Source organism: Bidens hawaiensis, unplaced genomic scaffold (assembly GCF_021521415.1).
Source record: "Bidens hawaiensis isolate Kalapana, Puna unplaced genomic scaffold, B.hawaiensis_p1.1 tig00012287_1, whole genome shotgun sequence".
NCBI classification, from domain to species: Eukaryota; Viridiplantae; Streptophyta; class Magnoliopsida; order Asterales; family Asteraceae; genus Bidens; species Bidens hawaiensis.
The window spans coordinates 54,935-77,889 of record NW_027492001.1 but is presented as its reverse complement, the minus strand read 5'-3'; the positions used below and the strand labels follow the sequence as shown (position 1 = coordinate 77,889).

Here is a 22,955-nt window from a genome sequence, read left to right as displayed (position 1 = left end):
GTTCATTAATCATTTATTCGCCACGAGGCCCACGACTAAATAAGTTTCATGTCTCATAATTAACGTCCACGAGTAATTTATAAGTCATTTAATCACAACGAGTAGATTATAAGGTTATCTCGTGTTTATATGCACAAAACTTTCAGCCTTCTAACAAACCTAACCTAACCGATACCGGCAAAGTTCCTGTCACGTTCCCACCACAACGCGCCGGTTTAAAGCAGGGTTGCAGTTGGGTTCCTTCACATATCAAATTTGAACCGCCGCAATGCGCATATTTGTTCAATGAAATGATAAATTACGTACTAAATAATTTACATAAATATTAAATTTATATTCATATTACTAATAATTGAAAATTATGGTTGCAATTAGGGTTGTTCAAAAAGCTCGCGACTCAAAGCTTTGTCTCGTGATTCGCTCGGTAAAAGTTCGAATAAAACCAACTAAAAAAAACTTTATTTAAAACAACATGAGTTGAGTTAGATCACTTTTATAATCGAGCCAAAATCGACCTAAGATCAGCGGGCTGTTCAAAAAGCTTGCGGCTCGAGGCCCGGGCTCGTGACTCGCTCGATAAAAGCTCGAATAAAACTAGCTAAAAAACTTGATTTAAAACAACATGAGTTGAGTTAGATCATTTTTGTAATCGAGACAAAATCAACCTCAGCTCAGCTCGGGTCATGGCTCGGCTCGTTGGCTCGTTTAACTTCAAAATCGAGCCTGAACCTAACTAAGCTGCCTCGTTTAATTTCAAGCTCGAGCTCGAAACAACCTGACTCGACTTTGCAACTGAGTACCTCGTTTTGTAAAAATGTTCAAACCACACACAAACAACACTTTCTCACTTCCCTTCTTTTCTTCAAAATCCAAAACCAGAATTATTATTATTATTATGGTTCTACATCTACAATTATTCTAGATTCTCCATTCATCTTCATCTTCATATTCACAACAACGAGATCTTAATCCAGTACACACAGATTATTACTCTACTTGATCTCCACAGATCTCGATCGGATTTATAGCTTCTATAATAATAATAATAATAATATTAACTTCCACTCGCTCTGCTGTATTCCGGATCTGATCGACCTGAGCTCTATTTAGGTTTTTATTCAAATCATGAATCCGTTTTCGTCCGAGACGCGGCTGAGGTGAGCTGTTTATTGTTGTTGTTTGATTCAATTCAATTTGAGCTAATTAGATTGATTATTGTGGTGTATATAGTTAGTTTAATCTGCATATTGAATTGAATTAGGTCTGATACATGAGTTCAGTTTGACCTAATTAGGATGATTGTGAGATTGAATTTTGTTGAAATTATGCTAGTGTGTGATGTGTACTGAATTACTGATCGGAGTATATGATTAGGTTTAGTCTGCGTGTTTGATTGAATTAGGTCTGATACACGAGTGCAGCAGTATAATGAACTATAAGAATCTGATACATGAGTTCAGTTTGACCTAATTAGGATGACTGTGATCTCAATTGTTCAATTTGACCTAATTAGGCTTTCGAATCATGAATCTGTGTTCGTCTGAGACGCGGCTGAGGTGAGCTGTTGTTGTTTGATTCAATTTGACCTAATTTGGATTATATGATTGTGAGATTGATTGTTGTTGAGATTGAATGATAGTGTGTGATGTGTACTGAACTACTGATCGGAGTATATGATTAGGTTTAGTCTGCGTGTTTGATTGAATTATGTCTGATACACGAGTTCAGCAGTATAATGAACTATAAGACGCAGCTGAGGTGAGCTGAGCTGGTGTTGTTTTTTGATTCAATTCAATTTGACCTAATTAGGTTGATTATTGTGGTGTATACAGAGTTTAATCTGCATATCGAATTGAATTAGGTCTGATACACGAGTTCAATTTGACCTGATTAGGATGACTGTGATCTCGAGTTATATTGAAATTGAATGCTAGAGTGTGATGTACACCGATCGGAGTTTAGGTTTGGGTTCAATTACTCAATCTGCTTATTTAATTGAAATATTGTGCGAATGAACTGGTCTGAAATATGTATTGATTGTGTTCAACGCTATAACAATGCTTAAGTTGCTTATTAGGTGAGTTGTTCATGATTGATGCAATTCGACCTAATTAGGATGACTGTGATCTCGATATTTGTTGAAACTGAATGCTAGTGTGCGATGCATACCGATCGAGTGATCGGAGTATAGGATTGGGTTTAATCTGCGTATTGAATTGGATTGCCATGCGAATGAAGTGATTTGATACATGAGTGATGAGTTAATGCTATGTTGATGAACTATAAGAATGTCTAAGGTGAGCTGTTCATGTTTGATTCATTTTGATCTAATCAGGATGATGATTATGATATTGATTGTTGTTGAAATTGAATGATAGTGTGCGGTGTGTACTGAATTACTGATTGGAGTATATGATTAGGTTTCGTCTGCGTGTTTGATTGAATTAGGTCTGATACACGAGTTCAGCACTATAATGAACTATAAGAATCTGATACATGAGTTCAGTTTGACCTAATTAGGATGATGCGTGTGATCTCGATTGTTGTTGAAATTGAATGCTAGTTTGTGATGCACACTGAATTACTGATCGTAGCATATGATCAGGTTTAATCTGTGTATTCAATTGAATTAGGTTTAATAGCCTGGTTTTACATGAGTTGAGTGAGTTCAACACTATATCGAACTATGAACTATAAGAATGTTTGAGTTGTGAATTATGAATATGCCAGAACTTTAATAACATAATGAATCCTTTTTTGTCCAAGACGTGTCTTGGGTGAGCTGTTCATGTTTGGTCCAATTTAATCTGATTAGGATGATGATTCTGATCTCAATTTTTTTGGAAATTGAATGCTAGCGTGTGATGCTTACTGATCGAGTGATCGGAGTAGCATGGTGGATGACAAACCTAGATTCACATCACTCCCATGGCGGATTATGAATCATAGGATACTGAGATAGTAGCAACATGTAGATATATAGGAAATTTGACACCCTTATGGCCATAGCTAATTCTTCTTTGCAAAGTAAGTAGGATCTTGCTGAGATATGAACCTCATGCCGTTCAGTCGAGGACTGTACGAGATGATATTTGGATGCCAAAGAATGGGATCTATTCGTGTCGTGAAAGGCATGATAGTTGTGGTTTTACAACTACTTTCTAGGTCGTCCAAACACTGAATTTTGACTGATTTAATCTGGAAAGTTAATCAAGAGGTCTGTGGGAAGCAAAACTAGTGGAATTCTTATGGTTATGGCGTTGTTTTCATGGGTCTATTCTAGACTTCTAGTTGTGTGTGAACTCTTGCTTACTTGTGAAGATCCTTATGTTTATCATTATAACTGGCTCATTGTTGTAAAATGGTGCAACTACGAGACAGCCAATTTAGAAAGATGTGAAAATGAATAAGAAACATAATTATGTTAATCTCGTTAATGAATTCATGAGTCATAACCGACAATTTTTTTTGAGTTTCATCACCATGTCTTTTTTGCATGTTAGTGTTTGTACCAGAAAGGTTACACATTTTTTATACTTGTTCCCTGTCTGTATTTGCTTTTGCTTAGTTTTTGTTTCACCTGTTAGTATGTTTGTTTCTCCTGTCTAGAATAAGGTATCATGATGAGACTTACCCTGACAAAAGGGGTATTTTGTTTGAGGCCTTGAGGTATGACTTTGATAGTGCTGGGGTTTGATTGGTTTGAGGGTATGGATATGAGCGAATGGGGTTGATTCCCATAAAAGTGGAATCCTCCATACGCACTACTTAAAAGGGTCGTGTGTATAAATATATGCCCATTCCCATTTCACCCTGTTATTAAACCCATTTCTGTAGTTTTTCCTTACTTGGCTCACATATATTGAATGATATTGCAAGTAATAGTCTCATTTACATGGCAATTCTTAGTTTACATGATAATGATGATTAAATCAGTTTATTATATTTGCAGGGACATGATTCGGGCAATACGTGCCTGTAAAACTGCAGCAGAGGAGCGTGCTGTTGTTAGAAAAGAGTGTGCTTCTATTCGTGCAGCAGTTAGTGATAACGACAATGATTATAGACACCGTAATTTGGCAAAGCTCATGTTTATTCACATGTTAGGATATCCCACACATTTTGGACAAATGGAATGCCTCAAGTTAATTGCAGCCCCTGGTTTTCCAGAGAAGAGAATAGGATATCTTGGACTTATGTTGCTTCTTGATGAAAGACAAGAAGTTCTGATGCTAGTTACCAATTCATTAAAGCAGTATGCACCTACCTTTCCACTTATTAGAAATGGCAGTTAGATTTACATATGAATGGGTATGCGTGATGGTCCTGATGGGCCAAATAAAAAATAGCTAAAAGGAAAACGGGTTGAGAGTCGTTCAAAGTGTACTAGTGCCTACAACCTCTTTAACTGCTTTATTTTGTAGTAACATAGTTTTTGTAATCATATTGAGCACATTAATTATTTAAAAATGTGGCGAAAAATGTTTTACAGGGGAACCCACTCCGAGCTGACCCCTTTGAGTCCTTACTATAAACAAACTATTAAACCCGAACGTGTTTGACATGTTATTATATTCTGGCAACATAAATTATTGCGTTCTAGGCTTGGCACTTTATATTCTAGAAAGTGTTTCTAGTGATAAAATAAAGCCTCTGTTGTCATTTTGCAGAGATCTTAACCATACCAACCAGTATATTGTGGGACTGGCTCTTTGTGCATTGGGAAATATATCTTCTGCTGAAATGGCTCGTGATCTTGCACCTGAAGTCGAGAGGCTACTGCAATTTCGAGATCCAAATGTTCGGAAGAAAGTAAGTTAATGAAAATATCACTCTTGACTGCACAACCAAGTGTGTCTAATGGCTCTAAATATGATTCTACATGAAAGTTGTTCATGAGTTTCATGTATTCGCGCTTGCAATATACTGCTATATTTGTATGTTTCAGCAGTATGCACTTGCCGTTTTAACTTATTTTAGACTGAGGGTTAATAACAAAAGATTATCTTGCTGAGCGGGAGTATCCCTTCTTAATTCATTTCAATATTTTTTTGTAAGCTCAATAGCACTGTTCTATGTGGCTGCCTTTGTAACGACGTGTACGACTGTATGCTAGAACATATCAATTAAGGCATACTTCACATTGCAAGTTACTAACATTGCTGTGGAGCTCACCTTTTGTAGGAAATAAAAAGATGGAAAAACTTGATCATAAGAAATATGTTGAATGATATTATTTTACCCCGGATGAAAATCATATATATAATTTCTAGTTTGTTTACTCTTGCCACATTGTGCTTTGCTAGTTTGTCACATACTATCTGCTGCAAAATATGGCTACTATTGTTCAGCTGTGAATCTTATGTCCTTTTTGTGTATTGCGTGCATCAGATATGATTATATTCGATAATGAGCATACCCTTCATCTTGAAATGCCTGTGATCGTCATTGACTTGGATTTATATATTCCTGTCTTGTTTGTAGATGTGGCAATACTGACTCATTTACTTATGGTAGGATCGGTTTGTATTACTCTTACCCCAAACAGGTCAAACAAAGATATTAGCTAAAACACATAAGATGGTTGTTGTGTTAATACATTTTTATTTACAGATCTAGATTATTATTGTGCTAGTATTGCTTCGTGATCACTAGTAACACACTAATCATAAAAAGAAATTGGATAAAAAGTGTGTGTGGGTCAATGAAACCTGACCACCCTGTTTCCACCCATGCTTTAAGTTGGCCTGTTTCAACAACAACAGGTTTGACCCGTTAACCAGCCCGACTCTCTTGCCACATCTACTTGTTTGGATAAATCGTATGTATGGCCACACTTTGTTTTCTTGTTTACATTTACAGTCTGCATACCTTATTGTTCTCATTTACAGTCTGCGTACCTTCTTGTTTTCATTTACAATCTGTGTACCTAGAAATCTAGAATGCTTGGACTCGAGTGTTGCAACTGGATCTCTTCATGTTCGTTTCAAAATATATGATGTGATGCCAGTTTTCTAAAAAAACATAAATTTAAAAAGGTACTTACCTATGTTCTTACAATGTACAGGCAGCATTATGCTCTATAAGGATTATAAAGAAAGTTCCAGATCTTGCAGAGAATTTTGTAAATCCTGTTGCTTCCTTACTCAAAGAAAAACATCATGGGGTTCTTTTAACTGCCATCCAGCTTTGTGCGGAGTTGTGCACAGTTAGTGAAGAGGCCCTTGAATATTTCAGGAAGGTATATTGACCTTTTCTGTTTAATAGTTTGACTAAATACATGATGAAAAGTTCTTCAACTGCAAGTCTGATATTAGAGTAGGAACATTGTTAATGAAATGAAAGACATGTTTGAATCCTTTGGCTTACTAAATGAGTCTACCTGCAATGACACAATATTGACATCAAGCTGGCATTTTGTAAAAACATGGCAGAAAAACCATGATATATAGATTGTTAAGATATTATATTAGTATGATAGTATATGAGGAGGCTATCTTGGAGCAAGAAAGTCAATCAGCAAAAAAAATACTAGCAAGTTCATTAACTGAAAATTCATCTAGAAGCATAGGTAATTTGATAGTAAGTATTCTAAGAATTCTAGAGATGTAAGAAGACCAACCAGAGGGACATTTTTTAAGTAAAAGTTTCTTTTATCGGAGTGCTCTTATAGTTGATTAAGAAAAACTTTAATTGTAGTCAGGCTCATAAAATCACTTTTTCCTCCTTTTATTTTGTATTAATCTTTGAATGTTAAAAACATGTAAATTTTGGATGAGAATGAATTGCTGTGCAGTTTTAATGTCATTTAAAGTTCCATTGAATTCTTCTTATATGTAGAAATGCACAGAAGGATTGGTTAAAGTTTTGAAGGATGCAGTGAACAGTCCATATGCTCCCGAATATGACATTTCTGGAATCGCCGACCCCTTTTTGCAAATAAGATTATTGCGTATTTTACGTATTCTGGGTCATGGAGATGCTGACGCTAGTGATCTCATGAATGATATTCTTGCACAGGTTAGCTTCCATCTTTTATGTGACATCTTAGTAAGTTATCATGATATTTAATAATAGCGAGCAATTTCTTACAAGAATTCTGTTGCTTGAACTCACTGTCTAGGTGGCAACAAAGACAGAGTCAAACAAGAATGCAGGAAATGCCATTCTTTATGAATGTGTAGAAACTATTATGAGTATTGAAGATAGTGGTGGCTTGCGTGTTCTTGCAATCAATATCCTTGGGCGGTTTTTGTCAAACCGCGACAACAATATCAGGTGAAATGTCTCCTCCGTTGTACTAAATTTCAAATGAAGTTTTTTTTAACCTTTCTATTTAGTCTTTATGGATGAAATATAGTACCATGTCATTTATGATTCATATACTCTTTTGATTACATGTGTTTAATGTACAAAGTTTACCTTTTTTTTGTTTGAGTCGCATGCAAACATGAAGAACTGTGGACATTTTAAAGCTGTAATATCAAAATCAAGTCTTGTTTTAATAAATGATTTACATAAGTTATAGGCTTGTAGGGAATTCCTTATTGCTGATTATTGATTCAGTGTTGTGAACTTTTGAGTGTTACATGACAGATATGTTGCATTAAACATGCTGATGAAAGCAATATCAGTAGATGGTCAAGCTGTGCAAAGACATCGCGCAACAATATTAGAATGCGTTAAGGTAATCTTGTTATCTATAAATAAAAAGTACATATGCAAAGAGCTCTTGGACACTTAAAAATAAATCTTTTAGTTACTTCCGTCAATTCTTAGAAGTGTTTGTTTTCAATTCAGGATTCAGATGCTTCAATTCGTAAAAGAGCTCTTGAACTTGTGTATCTTCTGGTCAACGAGACCAACGTAAAACCTTTGACAAAGGAATTAATTGATTATCTGGAAGTAAGTGATCAGGATTTCAAGGGAGATCTTACTGCCAAAATTTGCTCCATTGTAGAAAAGTAAGTGAAGGATTTCATTTAGTAACCTGCAATTCTGTTGGTTTTATAATTGCAAAGTTTTTTTTTTTTGACATCACTATATCCATGATTTGTCACACGCTTAAAAAATGACTACAGGCCATATCAGTTTTTAAAAATTTTAAAGTTATCCTATACTTGCTAAAAATTGTTCTGTTTTTGTAGGCTTTCGCCAGAGAAAATTTGGTACATTGATCAGATGCTTAAGGTTCTTTGTGAGGTATGCATTTTTGTAGCAGGTTTCCCAAATGATAATTTTCTTTGTTCCTACTTGATTTTGAAATACTAAACTTTTGTGTTAATGCTTAACAGGCTGGAAATTATGTAAAGGATGAAGTATGGCATGGTCTAATTGTTGTGATAACCAATGCAACTAATCTTCATGGATATACAGTTAGGTCACTCTACAGAGCCATCCAAACATCAGGTGACCAGGTACCATGAACTCCCTCTCAATGAGCTTGTTTATTCTATTTATATACAAGTTAAAAACAAATAATGTGAACTAGATAGTTTTATTTTATTTATAAAGTAATACTAGTTGTATTTATTAACCGTACTTCGATGCTGTATTCAAAGCTGAACTAAATATACAGGTCTCAATGAGATTGTTTTAAAAATGTTTTTTTTATAATCCAGTTATTACTTTTTATGTTGAGCAATTATTTAATATGTTTTTTTATTACCATGTGACAAGGGTATTAATGTGTATTATTGCCTGCTTTCGAAACAGGAAGCAGTTGTTAGGGTTGCAGTATGGTGCATTGGAGAATATGGTGACTTGCTGGTAAACAATATAGGAATGCTTGATTTGGAGGAACCTATAACTGTGAGTTTGCATATTCATTGGTTAATCTATTTAATAATTTGAGTTAATCTCCACTATATTATTTTTATCTTCATATGTTTGCACAGGTAACAGAGAATGATGTAGTGGATGTTATAGAGGCTGCTATTAAACGCCATACATCCGATCTTACCACCAGGGCAATGTGCTTAACTGCTTTACTAAAATTGTCTTCACGCTTTCCTTCTTGTTCACAGTAAGTTTAATTTTGATTTTCTAGAACATAGGTTTCTGTTACTCACGGGCTGGGCCTAGAATTGTAGGTTTATTGTAACTCTAGTTTTTATTAGTGGTGTTTGAGATATTTACATATGAATGGGTCAATTTGGGTTGTGTTATTTCAAATACTTAAAAGTCTATTCTTAATGCATACAATCTTCAAAATCGATTTGTGCAAAGTTTTGAATTACAATGATATTGTTTTTGTGACATGGTTAATGCGTTAATTATCGATAAGAAACGAGCATAAAGCTCTTCAGCTCTTTGTGGGTCAAACCCAAACCGACTTGGCTCGTTTTGACCCATAAAGAAAGACCTGTTTTACCTGTTTTGACCACCTGACCATCTTGCCAGCTGTCACTTCTGTTTTGCATGCTAAACCACTTGTTCCATACTTCCATTGTTGTAATATATGTTGATTGCTGATGTCATAGTTTGTTATTTTTAGGAGAATAAAAGAGATCGTCAATCAATCTAAAAGAAGCCTTCTGCTTGAACTGCAGCAGAGGTCAATCGAGTTTGATTCCATAATTGAAAAACATCAAAATCTAAGGTATGGATTCATCTTCTTCTAGTCATTATTGCTTTTTTAGCATCTGCTTTATACACTTTTGGTCATTTTTAGTAGGCCAGTTGCATCGAAAGGTAATCCAACTTTTTGTTTGCCCAGAGAAAACCGTTTGAAATTCCGAATTTCTTGATAATAAATTAATAATTTTCCAAACTTTCGAAAAATGGATTTCAGTAACTTTGAGTTGTTGACCATGTTTTAGTTTTTCTGTTGGTATGTTTGTAACTTTGACTAATCTGGCATTTGTCTGATTTGGATGGAAAGTAGCTAACTTAGAAGAAGGGTGCGTTATATTTCAAATATTCTGAAACTTTAATGGGTTTTTTTGGCATTATATAGTAACTTTTTGGCTCGGTTACTTAGATAAGTACAGTAATTACTTTACCAGAAAAAAGCCAAATAAACTTTCAAAAAGTTAGATAAATCCCAGAAGTTTTAGAATACATTTATGGCAATCCTTACCGTAATGTTGATCATTTTTTATTTCTTTCTGACTAGTGCTGGCGTGCCAGTTAATGCATAATGTTAAAAAGACATTTTTAACTAATGTATTTACGATTTTAATGAATTTAAAGGTCTGCACTGGTTGAGAGGATGCCAGTTCTTGATGAAGCCACTTACAGTGGAAGGAGGGCTGGTTCTCTACCAGCTGACACATCCACCTCACAGGGAAACCCACTTCAGATTCCCAACGGTGTTCCCAAAACTGTGGATACCCCTTTATTAGACTTGCTTGATTTAGGTGCTGATGAACCCGCACCACAAAACTCTTCGGCTCCTAATTTTCTTCAGGACCTACTTGGTGGAGATATTTTATCATCTGCATCTCAGTCAGGTTATATTCAGTACTTCTGAAACTACTTTCGGTTTTCTGCTGAAAATATTGTATACTAATTTGATAAAGTGGATGGGTTGGTGACACATCAAATCAGGTTCAGGTCAAAATGGTCTCTGGTGGAAATGGGATGGGTTGGGTTGACATTAGGGGTGTAAAAGAGTCCATTCATTTAACATACGAGGCCGAGCTTGAGTTCGGATCGTGAGTAGTTTTTCAAGTTCGAGCCTGGTTCGGGCTCCACTCATTTGTTATTTATTATATAAAATTGTTTAGTTATTTTTATCATAATTTTATATATGATAATTGATATTATTTAAATAAATAGTAGGCTTGTTTAGGCTCGCGAGCCTACTCTAGCTCGATAAGTTAAGCTCAGGCTCATTTGTTAAACACGCTTAATTTTAGGCTCAAGCTTGTTTAAGCTCGGTTCGATTCGAGCATTTTGGCGAACCAATATCGAGTGGCTTGTTTACCCCCCAGTTGACATGAAACAGTTTTTGTTCAAAAGATATATATTTTTTTGTGAATCGTAGGTGTTGAATATTATTCCAAACATTATATTATTTCAATAGTAATCTAATTTTTTGAATAGAACGTCTTCATGTCAAAACAGAATAATTTATGTTACTGATTGGTATGGCTTGGGCCGGGTTGAGTGCACAAAAACAGTTTCTGTCAAAAGATATTTAGTAAATAAGTAGGTCGTAAAAGATGATACAAACATTCTGTTATGTCGTCAATAATCTAAGTTTTTGAATAGAAAGGATTATGAGGTTTTGTCATTTATGTATTAACCGTGGTAACAATATGTTCTTTGACCATATTTAACCAAACTTGGATATTGTTTTTATTGGTTAGAATTATATAATAACTTAACTTTTGCTTCTTTATGTTTACTTGTATCATTTCAGGTACAACTCAGCCACAGAAAAGTGGGACCGATGTTCTGCTGGATTTATTGTCAACCGGGCCATCTCCGGCTCAAAATGGGTCATCTACAACTGATATATTATCGCTCAGTCACGATAATAATAACAAGACTTCGGTTAATGCTTTAGATAGTCTTTCGTCACCAGCACAAAGCTTACCTGCATCATCTATTATCGATCTGTTGGATGGGTTTGGTCCTAACCCTACAGTGCCTAGTAGTAAGTATTGTGATATCTTTTGTTTGGTTAATGTTTAACTCAAGTCGAGTTAAGTAATTTTGATAATTTTTAACCGTTGATTTCGTGAACAGAAGACAATGGTCCTGCTTATCCACCGATAACTGCATTTGAGAGCGGTTCGTTGAGCCTGGTTTTCAATTTCTCTAAGCAACCTGGAAGCCCACAAATAACTGAAATTGAGGCAAAATTTACAAACAAGTCCTCTGACATCTATACAGATTTCATCTTCCAGGCCGCCGTGCCGAAGGTAAGGAGAAAAGCTACATATTAGTTTAAATCTTATTATTTAAATTTTAGCTGAGTTTCCATATATTATTAGTTTTTTGCAAAGTAAGAAAGAAATTGTTTTAAAAGCTTCCGTATTCTCATTTTACAGTTCCTTCAGTTGCATTTAGAGCCTGCTAGCAGTAATACGCTTCCTGGAAGTGGTAACGGGTCAATAACGCAAAAGTTACGAGTTACCAACAATCAACATGGCAAGGTATTCACTTCCTTTTCTTACTAAATGCATTTTATCATCCGAATTTATTCAATAAATATTATATGATACTCTTGTTCTATATTGAATGGTCAAATGTACTTTATAATGTGTTGAAAAAAAGGTCACCCAAACGTTTGTCCTTTCTTTTTGTTATTTTAAATAATTAATGTCTAAAATATGGTTACTAAATTGTGATATTAATAATAATATAATCTCTATGCAACGTTTTTTTAATTGACCTATTGGTTTGAAACATAACTCAAATCGACCCATGTCAGATAAAGGTGCAGTAACTGACCATATGATAACACTATTCATTTTTCTCGGGGTATAAATGAGCCGAGTTCAAGCTAGCCTGGTCTTGGCTTGACTTGGATCGCTTATTATTTTCAAATTAGTTAGTTATATACGCATATAATTATTCTTATATATCTATAATTTAATTTATATATAACATAAAACTATTTAGTTATTTTTATCATCTTAATATATAATAACATTTATTATGTAATTATATATCTATTATATTAGAAAATTATATTTATATTATTATATAAATAAAAGACTTGTTTAATCAATTAAGCTCACGAGCCTAGTCAAGCTCCATGTTTAAAGCCTGGGCTCAAACTCATTTATTTATTGAGCTTTAATTCGGCTCGGGTTCAAGCTCATTCAAGCTTATCTCAATTCGATGTTTTAGCTAGCCGGTGAGTAGCTCACAAACATCACATTTTTCTAAAACTAATCTAGAATCATTCTTAATGGATCACGAGGTTGTGTACAATACGTTCATGATTCCATTTTTATTCTCCATTTTACATGATTTTATGTTATGTTTTCGCCAGAAATCACTTGTCATGCGCATTCGGATAAGCTACAAGTTGAATAACAAAGATATGTTGGAGGAAGGCCAGATCAGTAATTTCCCGCGTGACTTGTGAAGACTGCGCGTGAGCGGGTAGCATTTTGTGCAATTTTTGGTTCAATTGTTGTTTAATTTTTATATTTTCTTTCATATATCTGGAGTTAGACTATAGCCGTGTTTGGAAAGTGTTTTTTTTAATTGTATATTATGAACAAATATATTCTTGTATGCAAGTTTGTGAGAATCAGATTTTGCCACCATAGGCATAGACAGAAAGTGATTATTATTATTATTATTATTATTATTCATGGATAAACTTTATTTTATCGGCATAAATTATAGCTTTATAAATTTTTGGTGTATATTTTATTTTTCTGGAAATAAATTATTGTTTTACCTATGTATGTGATGCACTTGACCTGCTAGACCAACATGACGTGGCTATGATTTTTCTGAGAGAGAACCCCCCAAAATGTATATTTCGCCCACCGGATTAAAAAATCTCAGAATTGTCCACCTAAATATCATCGGAGGCGACTTGTTTGTTCATGTCAGGCGGTGGTATTACTGACCAATCATACGTCACCATGTGGAAAATATTTGGTCGATCTGACTAGTTTTTAAAAACCCGACTATATATTTTGCAAGTCTAGACCAATTTTAATGTGATATGACCAAATTATTTGGGGGTTCTGAGTTAATTTTTGTGAGGACCGACGATATTTTTTGAGTCACGGGCAAAATGTGATCGGCCAAATTTTTTTGAGTCCTGCAAATTTTAATGTTATCTGATCAAACTTTACCAAATTTAAAATAATTTTCACGTGACGCCTTGTAATTGGTCGGAAATACGTCGTTGCCATGTGCAAACAGAACGGTCCGGCCATGTTTAAATGGACATTTATAGGATTTTGGATTTCGATGGACGTTTGTGGGGTTAAATGAACATTTTACGGATTTTCCACTTTTCTAATGTTATGGCATATCAATTGTGTCAAATGATAACAAAAGTAAAGCTTGTTATAACAAATAATAAAAAGGTAATATATTATATATACATTCGCAAAACATAAAATGTGTATGCAATGTTTCTACAAAGTTTATTTTTTGCCCGATAATGCTTTCTTTAGCTCTTCCAAAAGGCGAAACCGACCCGCTAGAATGGACATATCATAAATAATAACTTCTTGACTCTTTGAACTCTCAACTTGATGGAACAAAGCATAACTATCAAACAATTTGACATCATTGTTGCTTTTTCTGTTTGTAAATCTTTTTGAATGTTTTAGTAATTATTGAGTGACATTTTTTCTATATCATCCACTTACTTTATAAATCCAAGGATTCAATATTATGATTACATTATAGTGGCAGTTTTGTTGAAAGCTAATCACTATATTTATTATAATATTAAAACAGTATTAAATGTGTCTTGGCAAAACTCTAATGAATAATCTGAAGCAAAAAAACAAGTATAAAGATAAAAGTTCTATTGTTAACATAATTTAATCACTTTTTTGGATTTACTTGATAAAATAGTAAATTATTATATATTAAAAGGCAAGTGATGAACTTTCGTAAACTTTTGTTTAAAACTTTTGAGTGATGAAGTTTTGTTTCTTACACTTTTGCCCCCAAACTTTCGAGTGATGAAGTTTCGTTTCTTGAACTTTTGCCCCAAACTTTTGAGTGATGAAGTTTCGTTTCTTGAACTTTTGCCCCAAACCTTTGAGTGATGAAGTTTATAGTTTTATCACTTTATGCAACTTCTTCTTCTCCTGCATTCTTTTAGGCAGCATGCCAAGTCTAGTTAATCAAACTTTTGTCACACAAGTATAATGAATATACCTTTGCCCCTCTACTTTAATTAACCACCTTTAGTTTATTAACATTTTGTCACACAAGTTTAACAAATATACTTTTTGGCTCCTCTACTTTAATTAAAAATTTTAGTTAATTAAACTTTTACCACAAAAGTTTCACATATGTATGTTTTGGCCCTTCAACTTTGATAATGAAACTTTTATTCTTCTAACTTATATATTTACTTTTTGACCCTTCAATTTTGGTAATTAAACTTTTGGCATAAAACTTTTACCATAACGAATTGAACCGATACTGATCGAATTCTCGCCTTAGCACTGGGGTAGCTTTCGAACATGAAATGCATTTAACCAGGGGCGGATCCGTACTGAATTATGGGTTCACGGGAACCCACTGAGTTTCGAATTTTTGATAGAAAGCTTATATAAAAATCTGGAGTGAACCCGTACTTTTCTTACATTATATCGTATTTTATTTTGTTCTTTGACCCGACCCGACCCGACCCGACCTAATCGGCCCAAAAAAAATTAACTTTTGGTTGTGCGAAAAGTTTGACAGCCGAAAAAAAGATGAACTCATAGGAAAGAAAATCTTAGATCCGTCACTGCATTTAACTCTTTCTGTCGTAACGCACAGATAGCCATACTTGTTTATATTATATTATAACATTATTAATATACTATTAAAGTGATATAATATTGCATTTTTTTGTGAACATTTTTGTGAAGATGAGAGTGCGTGAGAATGACATGATCTTTTATTAATTTTATATAATAAGGTTGCTTTCTAACTATATATATGTCTATGGATTATGTAACAAGTTGATTCTTTTGGGGAGAAGGATCAAGACTTTTGTTGACTAAAAAAGTTCTTTTTATTATTAATCAACAATTGGTGCCCCCAACATCTTTCACATGTATTGTTGAAACATAGTATTCAAAGTTCGAACATAAATGAATGATTAACTATGATTTGGATATATTAAAAGTTAGAATCCCGGTAATCCTAAAGGTTCAGAATTCAGTGTTGCTAAAATCTCGAGACGTCGATTAAATTCTGATTAATCGTTAGTCCTCACTTCACTGATTAATTTTGGGCTAATCGACCAATGGTCTAATCAGGCCAAAATCAAAATTAATCGGCCTTTTCCAATGAGGTCCTGGTCAAAATCGGCGGTTTCCGGTGAGATTCTGACAAATATAAGTGGTTTCTGACGAGATTCCAACCAATTTCCTACCAAAATGAGTTTGTGTATGTATAAAACTGAAAATTACATACAAAAATGCATGTGTTTATATATAAAACTGAAAATTATACATTAAAGTCCAATCCGATTAATCCCGATTAATCTTTATTAATCCCGACTAATCGCTAGTCTCCACCCTACCGCTCGACTAGCGATTTTTACAACAGTGGTTCAAATAGACGAAGCTCTTATTGAGTGATTTGTTTAGATAATTCAATCGAGTTATTTCCAATAAACAAACATGTTTTTTTTAAACAAATCGTGTTTCGTTGAATATTAAACATGGGTAAATCCGAAGTCCTTCATCCTTAAAACAAACATATCTAGAACAAAGAACTCGACTACGTATTGGTGGCTAAATTGGAGCATCCCTTTAAATCATGATCAACAGCTCTTTAAGGCCGAGTTTATGACCAAAGGCCTTTGATCTAGTAGCTTCGATTTGAGCTTGAACTTTAGACCCGAACTTCTAAAGACCCTTAATACTAAAAGATTAAAACGAAACAAACTTGTTTGTATTTAAATCTTTTTATATAGTATATGCACCCATATGTAAAGAGAACGAATGCTAGTTAAAATTTTATTTTATAAAGAGTCTTAAATTTGATTTGTATTAATATTGAAACATGTCATGCCGATGTTGAAAATCCTATAAGTTATAACTAAATGAAATATTAAGAGCATTCTTATCCAACCCCTCATTTAATGTGAGGGGTGTTTTTATAATTTAGAGAGTAATTCAGGGTGCTGTGAGTGAAGAGTTTTTATATTTTAGAAAAAATAGTGATTTTTTTGTATATTTGAAAAGTTACTGTTCATTCCCTATAATTTTTTAATATATTTTGAGAGTGGTTGTGAGTGAAGGAAAGAGAAAAGATAATGATAAAAGGTATAAAAAGTATTTAATTGAAATAGAGAGATGAAATGTAGTGAGTTTTAGTATAATTTTTGGTTTAGGGATAGAGGGTGGGATGAGAATGCTCTAAGGTACTAGCGGCAAATGAGGATACTTCAGTCCATTATTTTTACTAAAGTACCCAAAAGTTTGTCAAATTGGTAAAGGTCACGCATAATCATTCATTCATCCTTTGGATATTATGGTTCATGAAACCGACTTCTTTTGGAGATGTACTTTGCTGATTTGCTAGGGACACTTTTGAAGTTGCTGGAGATAAAATCGATGGAAAACCCGAAGGATGCCCCCCTAGTACTCTTATAACAAGCAGTAACATTTTTAATTTTTTTAAATCAATTTTTCAACAATTGTACACTAGTTTTTATTTAAATCTTTTTATATACCACACTTATGCAAACTAAATTATATATATTTATATATAGGAGATGGATCAAATACAAATAAAAAAACCGTACTAAACGTACAAATTAAAGAATTGAACAGTGGCAATTTTGTAATTAAATAAATCTTTCATCATTCACCTACAATACTAGCGACCACATCTATTCTGTAATTCCTTTACAAATCAACCTCTCCTTCCCTAATTGTTCATGTCTTCATCGTATCATCCACCCACAGCTCGTTATTTGATGAAATCGATTGAGTTATATGATTCAATACTAAAATAGAATTCAATCTTCAAAAAACAGAGCATCACTTTTTTAAGGGTTTCAGGTGAAATCAACCAAATTAATCAATTGAAATAACATATAAAGATGAGTAAACAGGAATTAAGAGTGCGTGAAATCAAATGAACAAGATTTGTACAAACTCAAATGTATTAGAATTAGGAATTAATTGATTTTGATGGTTGAAGAGATGATACGTAAATATTTTGAATATGCAATTTCATGTAGTGTAATTTTCAATTTCAAGTAGAGTATTTTTAAATTTTAGAGTAATTTTCAATTTCAAATAGTGTAATTTTCAATTTAAAGTAGTGTTATTTTCAATTTTAATTAGAGTAATTTGTATTACAAATAGAGTAATAAACCTATATAAGTAGAGTGATTTGTAACCGTGCATTCAACCTCTATTTTGTTTAAAAGGAACAATTCCTACCCTTGTTGCTATTGTTGAATCTGTATTACTTTTGATTTGTTTATCCAGGTTTACAAATGAGATAGCTTTCACCTCAATTTAATAATGATGTCATCAGCAATATTAATCAAATTTTTGTAGTTACTGGGTAATATTTGAACCACCAATTTTTACAAATTCGCTGATTTAAAGTTTTTTAAAATAGATTGAAACAATACAACATTCGATTTGCCAATCAACTTTGTAGTTACTGGCTAATATTTGAACCAACATGATTTTGAAACATGCTATTTGAGAAAGAAGAAATAAATACAATAATTACTCTACTAACAAAACAACTACTCTAGTTGAAACAAGCAGTGTAATTTAACTACACCACATAGTTTACAAATAGAGTAATTTTATTACACCATTTGTAAACTATGTATTGTATACTACGTGTTTATTGAGTTATCGGGTAATTACACTACAAACATGATTTTCACTTATTTACAAAAATGCCACCGCCTCCACTTTGTTTTAGTTCGCACGTTTAGTACAAATATTTAATTTGTATGATAACCTTCCCCTATATATATATATATATATATATATATATTAAAATGCAGACAACATACCAAAAGGTGGGTCTCAATTAAGGTACTAGTGGCAATGAAGAACTACTTAAAGTACTTGATTCATATTAATCTAATCAAATAAAGATAGTTCACTTTTTTATATATCAAAGTATTCAACAGTTTGTTAAATTGGTAAAGACGGTGTTTCAACTATACCATCATCATTATACTCAGTATATCCCACTAATAATAAAGCTATGGTAGGGTCTGAGGAGGGTAAGATGTAGACAGCCTTATCTCTACCCCGTAGGAATAGAGAGGCTGCTTCTGGTGAGACCCCCGACTCGATAGTAGTTTTGCATCAAGCCTTGGACATAAGGTACATAACACTCAACCATCGGCACACCGGTCGATTGGTGCATGTACCCTTGTCTTTCGGCTATCAACGCCATCACATGATGCCTGATTAACCTTCCGCCACTTTTTAACGTTATTTTCACAGGATTATTAAAATAACGTCAAAATTAGTGCAATTTCTCTTTTGCCCACCCGAGAGTTCGCACATATATACATTATATGCGCGCACCACAAGCAGGGCGTGGTGTTTCATCTATACCAAACTAATTTAATATGTTCCAACGAATCACACAACCACATTCACCCATTCATTTTTTTTTATATTAGGATTCATGGAATCAATTTCTTTTGGAGATGTACTTTGTGGATTTGCTAAGGACACTTTCAAAAATGTTGGGGGATAAAATCGATGGAAAACCCGAAGGGTGCCCCTACTACTCCTATAACAAGTGTTTGACAGATTTTTTATTAAAAAATCAAAATTTTCAACAATTTAAAGATTTTCTAAAAACTATAGTACTTTTTTAGCCTTTTGAAGCCACACACAACACACCTCCTCATTACCAATGTTGTTATTAATAAAGTTTGTGGTCTCAAAATATAAGATGTGTAGGGTCATTTCACATAAGGGCCAAAATAGAAGCTAGTGGCTAAAGAAATTAGTTGATGTCATAATATTATTATATGTCCCACAAGTCATGGAGGCATGAATTGTTGTTTGTCAACCCTTGTGTTAAATCATCAATACCTCTAATCATATACCCCTCACTCCCCACTTTTCATGGATCCCACATCATAGTTACACACTCACAAACAAAATAATATTGAATTATAAAAACAAAATAACATGTACCAACAATTAGCCTTGGAACATATAATCATGTTATTTCCAAGACATGAATAAGATTGGTTTGGTTCAAAATCAATAGTATAGTTAGTTTCTTTCTTAAAATTATATATATATATATATATATATAAACACTCATGTTATTTCCAAGACATGAATTAGTTCAAAATCAATAGAATAGTTAATTTCTTTCTTAAAATTACATATATATATATATATATATATATATATATATATAAACACTCATGTTATTTCCAAGACATGAATTAGTTCAAAATCAATAGAATAGTTAAGAGAGAGAGAGACTTTTGCAGGCATACGCGAAACAGATCGAATAAAAATCTACTAATAAAATTACATAAGTCGAGCTTGGAGACTCTTAATTTGAAGTTATGCTTTAATAAAAGAACACATACTACGATACAGTTAAAATAAGATTTCAGATAGATACTTATTATGCGGATACAATATAAACTTATCAACAAAAACAATTATCTATCCATTTTTTTTTTCCATTTAAGTTTTAAGTGTCTTTCTCCACTTTCATTATAGGATTTCACTACTACAAAGCGGTGGGGGGGGGGGGGGGGAGGTAATCTGTAGAATAAGGCTATCATCGACGGATTTCTGACCAACTCGTCCATTAGTTATACCCCTGTTTTATAGTAGCGTTTTCAACCCGGTCGCTCTCTTTCAATCTTGAAAGTTTTTCTATAAGCCAAGTTGAGCAAGTACTCACTAACTTAAAATCATACAATGTTTTGAAAGATCTTTTCATATTAATAGTAAGCATTTTACTTAATGATCTAATTCTAAAAGACATGAAATGTCTTTAAAGTCTAGTAAAAAGTTTGAAGTTGCTTGTTTTAAACTCCTGGTGCAAAAAAGTAATTATCAGGTAAACACATCTACTCCACGTTTAGACGAAGACACAAACATTCATAATGAAAACAAATCGACGAAACTCAAAACATATACAATAAGACATCTAAAGTGAAAGGTCTTAAACATATACCAACCATATTAAAAAGGCCCAAAACACTAAATAAAAGGTAAAGGTTACGAGTACATGTTGCAATCTTTAACAAAGTGAATCATGAAAAGAAAAGAAGAATCATTCACATAAATGATAAATCTCCACTCAACTAGGGGTGCAAATGAGCCTTGCCGAGCTGAGCCCCAACTTAACTAGCTCAAGCTCGACTCGTTTAGCTTACACAAAGCTCGAGCTCAGCTCGTTTACTATTTATTAATTATTTTTTGGATATTTTTAATTAATTTTATTTTTTTTCAATTAAAATTTAATATATAACATAATATATATTATTTAGTTATTTTGTTAATTTATTAACTATTATATACATGTAAATATATATGCATATATATTATAAAAATTATACAAATGACAAGATCGTTTAGGCTCGCGAGCCAGCTTGAGCTCGATAAGTGAAGCTCGGGCTCGGGCTCGTTTATTAAACGGGCTTGCTTTTAGGCCCGGACTCATTTAAGCTCGCCTATATAGAGCTTTTTCACCAGCCGATCTCGAACTGCTCGGCTCGTTTGCACCCCTACGCTCAACTAAAGAAAACATGAACCAAGAACTATTAACTATTGTAAATGGTCAACCATGACTATTACTTTCATTTATCAAATTTATCAAAGGTAAAGTAACATAGTAACATATACTAACATCAACATATGAGTTACCTATTATGTGTACTACAATGAATTTGACCTTTTTGATGATTTTGATCTTTCTTTGACCAAAGCCAAATCTTGGAAACTGAAAAGCTCTCACCTTTGCTTCTACTACTAATCTTTTTCCCATCATCAAGTGAACCATTCCCTTTTTCTTTAATACCAAAACTACCCCTACTACTATCACCTCTATTTGGCACAACTTCCACTCTCAAATCAAGATTTCTCACCACATATTCATAACTTCCCATTGAATAACACCTTCTTGCATCAAAATTACTATTACTTGTCTCTCCAACTTCTTTTTCATCCCTTTTACCACCACCATTTGTTGCTCTAAACTTCCCAAGTCTCACTGACAACACCCTCTTTTCATTACAAATACTACCCTCATTTTTTCCAAAATTCCCAAAATACCCTTGACTGGTATCCTCACCTTCTTCCTCTTCCCTTTCACAACCAAACTCAAAAACTGGATTCTCAACATTAAAACCAGGTGTAAAAAGTGTTCCTCTGCATAAAGGACATGTGGAATTTGACAACAGCCAAGTGTCAATGCAATGCATATGGAAAGCATGGCTGCATAAAGGCAGTAGCCTTAAACTATCCTTTTGTGTAAACTCACATAAGCAAACTGCACAGTCAAAAGGCTCCTTTAATCCCATTAACTCCTTGTAAGAAAACACTGGCAGTGCATCAATGAAAGATTGGTCTAAACCAGAATCATGCAGAGTAAAAAGCTGTTGTAACTGTCTTTGATATGGATCACCATCACCAACACCATCATCAATATTAATATTAATATTACCATTTTCTTGAAATCTTGAAGATAAAGATAACAACTTTTTCTTTTTTATTAAATACCTTATAAGTAAATGAAGCAAGCCACATATGAAAAACATGAAAGCTATCACTATGACAATGTTTCTTGCAAAAAGCAAAGTGGAATTAGTTTTTGATATTGGAGGAGGGTTAACATTAACAGGAGGGGGTGAAGGATAAGATGAAAGCAGGCGCATTTTAGCAGATTTAGACAGCTTCAAGAACCATGAAAATTGGTATATGCTTTCAAAAAGAGCAGACTTTAAATTAAAAAAAAATAAAAAAAAATTAAAAAAGGGGTTTTTTTAACTTTTTTAGTTGATTATTTTAATCTTTGATCCAAACCCAGATCATGAAATTATTAAACAATCAAGAAAAACAGCTAGAAGTTGAGTTTACAAGACACCCACTTGAATCTTGCTAACAAAATGTAATAAAAATCAGATTTTGATCCAAACCCACCTCATGAAATTAATAAAAAACCAAGAAAAACAGCTAAAAGTTGTAATTACAAGAAACCCACTTGAATCTTGCTAACAAAATGCAATAAAAATCAAATCTTGATCCAAACCCATCTCATGAAATTAATAAAAAATAAAAAAAAACCAAGAAAAACAGCTAAAAGTTGTGTTTACA

The 22,955-nt window shown here is 33.4% G+C and overlaps 1 protein-coding gene and 1 pseudogene across 2 annotated transcripts; one reads left to right on the top strand and one right to left on the bottom strand.

Annotated features, from left to right (window-relative positions):
• The first annotated feature begins 992 nt into the window (after positions 1 to 992).
• Positions 993 to 13,304, top strand: LOC143540675 (AP-1 complex subunit gamma-2-like). Of its 2 annotated transcripts, none has more exons than XM_077033669.1 (18): positions 993 to 1,157; positions 3,953 to 4,255; positions 4,671 to 4,812; positions 6,068 to 6,241; positions 6,841 to 7,020; positions 7,124 to 7,278; positions 7,597 to 7,687; positions 7,801 to 7,964; positions 8,148 to 8,202; positions 8,295 to 8,417; positions 8,716 to 8,811; positions 8,898 to 9,025; positions 9,497 to 9,601; positions 10,195 to 10,454; positions 11,369 to 11,602; positions 11,698 to 11,873; positions 12,003 to 12,107; positions 12,953 to 13,304. In XM_077033669.1, exons 1-18 carry the CDS (start codon positions 1,126 to 1,128, stop codon positions 13,046 to 13,048), a joined length of 2,619 nt encoding a protein of 872 aa, XP_076889784.1. In that variant the 5' UTR covers positions 993 to 1,125; the 3' UTR covers positions 13,049 to 13,304. The 2 variants fall into 2 exon arrangements, with proteins under 2 accessions (XP_076889784.1, XP_076889785.1); XM_077033670.1 differs by lacking the exon at positions 993 to 1,157 and adding an exon at positions 3,005 to 3,027.
• An 8,183-nt stretch (positions 13,305 to 21,487) lies between these two features.
• On the bottom strand, positions 21,488 to 22,567 carry LOC143540643 (RING-H2 finger protein ATL46 pseudogene; annotated as a pseudogene).
• Between the last annotated feature and the right edge of the window lie 388 nt (positions 22,568 to 22,955).